At 56.5% G+C, this 414-nt stretch overlaps 1 protein-coding gene across 1 annotated transcript in view; it reads right to left on the bottom strand.

Moving 5' to 3' along the window:
* The window catches only part of LOC112110156 (vasoactive intestinal polypeptide receptor 1-like), a 76778-nt gene that overhangs the window by 39326 nt on the left and 37038 nt on the right, over positions 1–414 (bottom strand). The window contains exon 5 of the mRNA XM_026657817.1: positions 253–353. Within this exon, the coding sequence (XP_026513602.1) occupies positions 253–353 (101 nt within the window). The remainder of the gene's footprint in view (positions 1–252; positions 354–414) is intronic.

Here is a 414-nt window from a genome sequence, read left to right on the forward strand (position 1 = left end):
CACCAGCCCCAGGGGACCTGGCCTATCCCAGAGAGACTCTGGCTAACCACCCACCAGCCCCAGGGGACCTGGCCTGCCCCAGTTAGTGGAGCTCAGTTTGGTGCAGATGTGGGCTCTCATCAGTGTTTAATTAAATCTAGGCTGGTTCATTTTTAACCAACTATTCCATTAAGTGGCAAACCCCAGAGCCCCCTGCGCAGCCTTGCAATGGGAATACCAGCCCCACTCCTGGCACAGTCTTGCTGCACTTGCCTTGGCTTCTGTGTCCTTGTTGCTGCCATCCAGCTCGCAGGCATAGTACGGGGGGCTGGGGCTGCTCCAGCCGGACTCTGTGCAGTTCCTGCGTATCAACACTGCATCGACAAAGTGAAGCTCTTACAAGGACCTTTCCCTCAACCCCCAACCTCCTTGCCA

Source organism: Terrapene carolina, unplaced genomic scaffold (assembly GCF_002925995.2).
Source record: "Terrapene carolina triunguis isolate 2854851 unplaced genomic scaffold, T_m_triunguis-2.0 Scaffold318, whole genome shotgun sequence".
Classification (NCBI taxonomy): domain Eukaryota; kingdom Metazoa; phylum Chordata; order Testudines; family Emydidae; genus Terrapene; species Terrapene triunguis.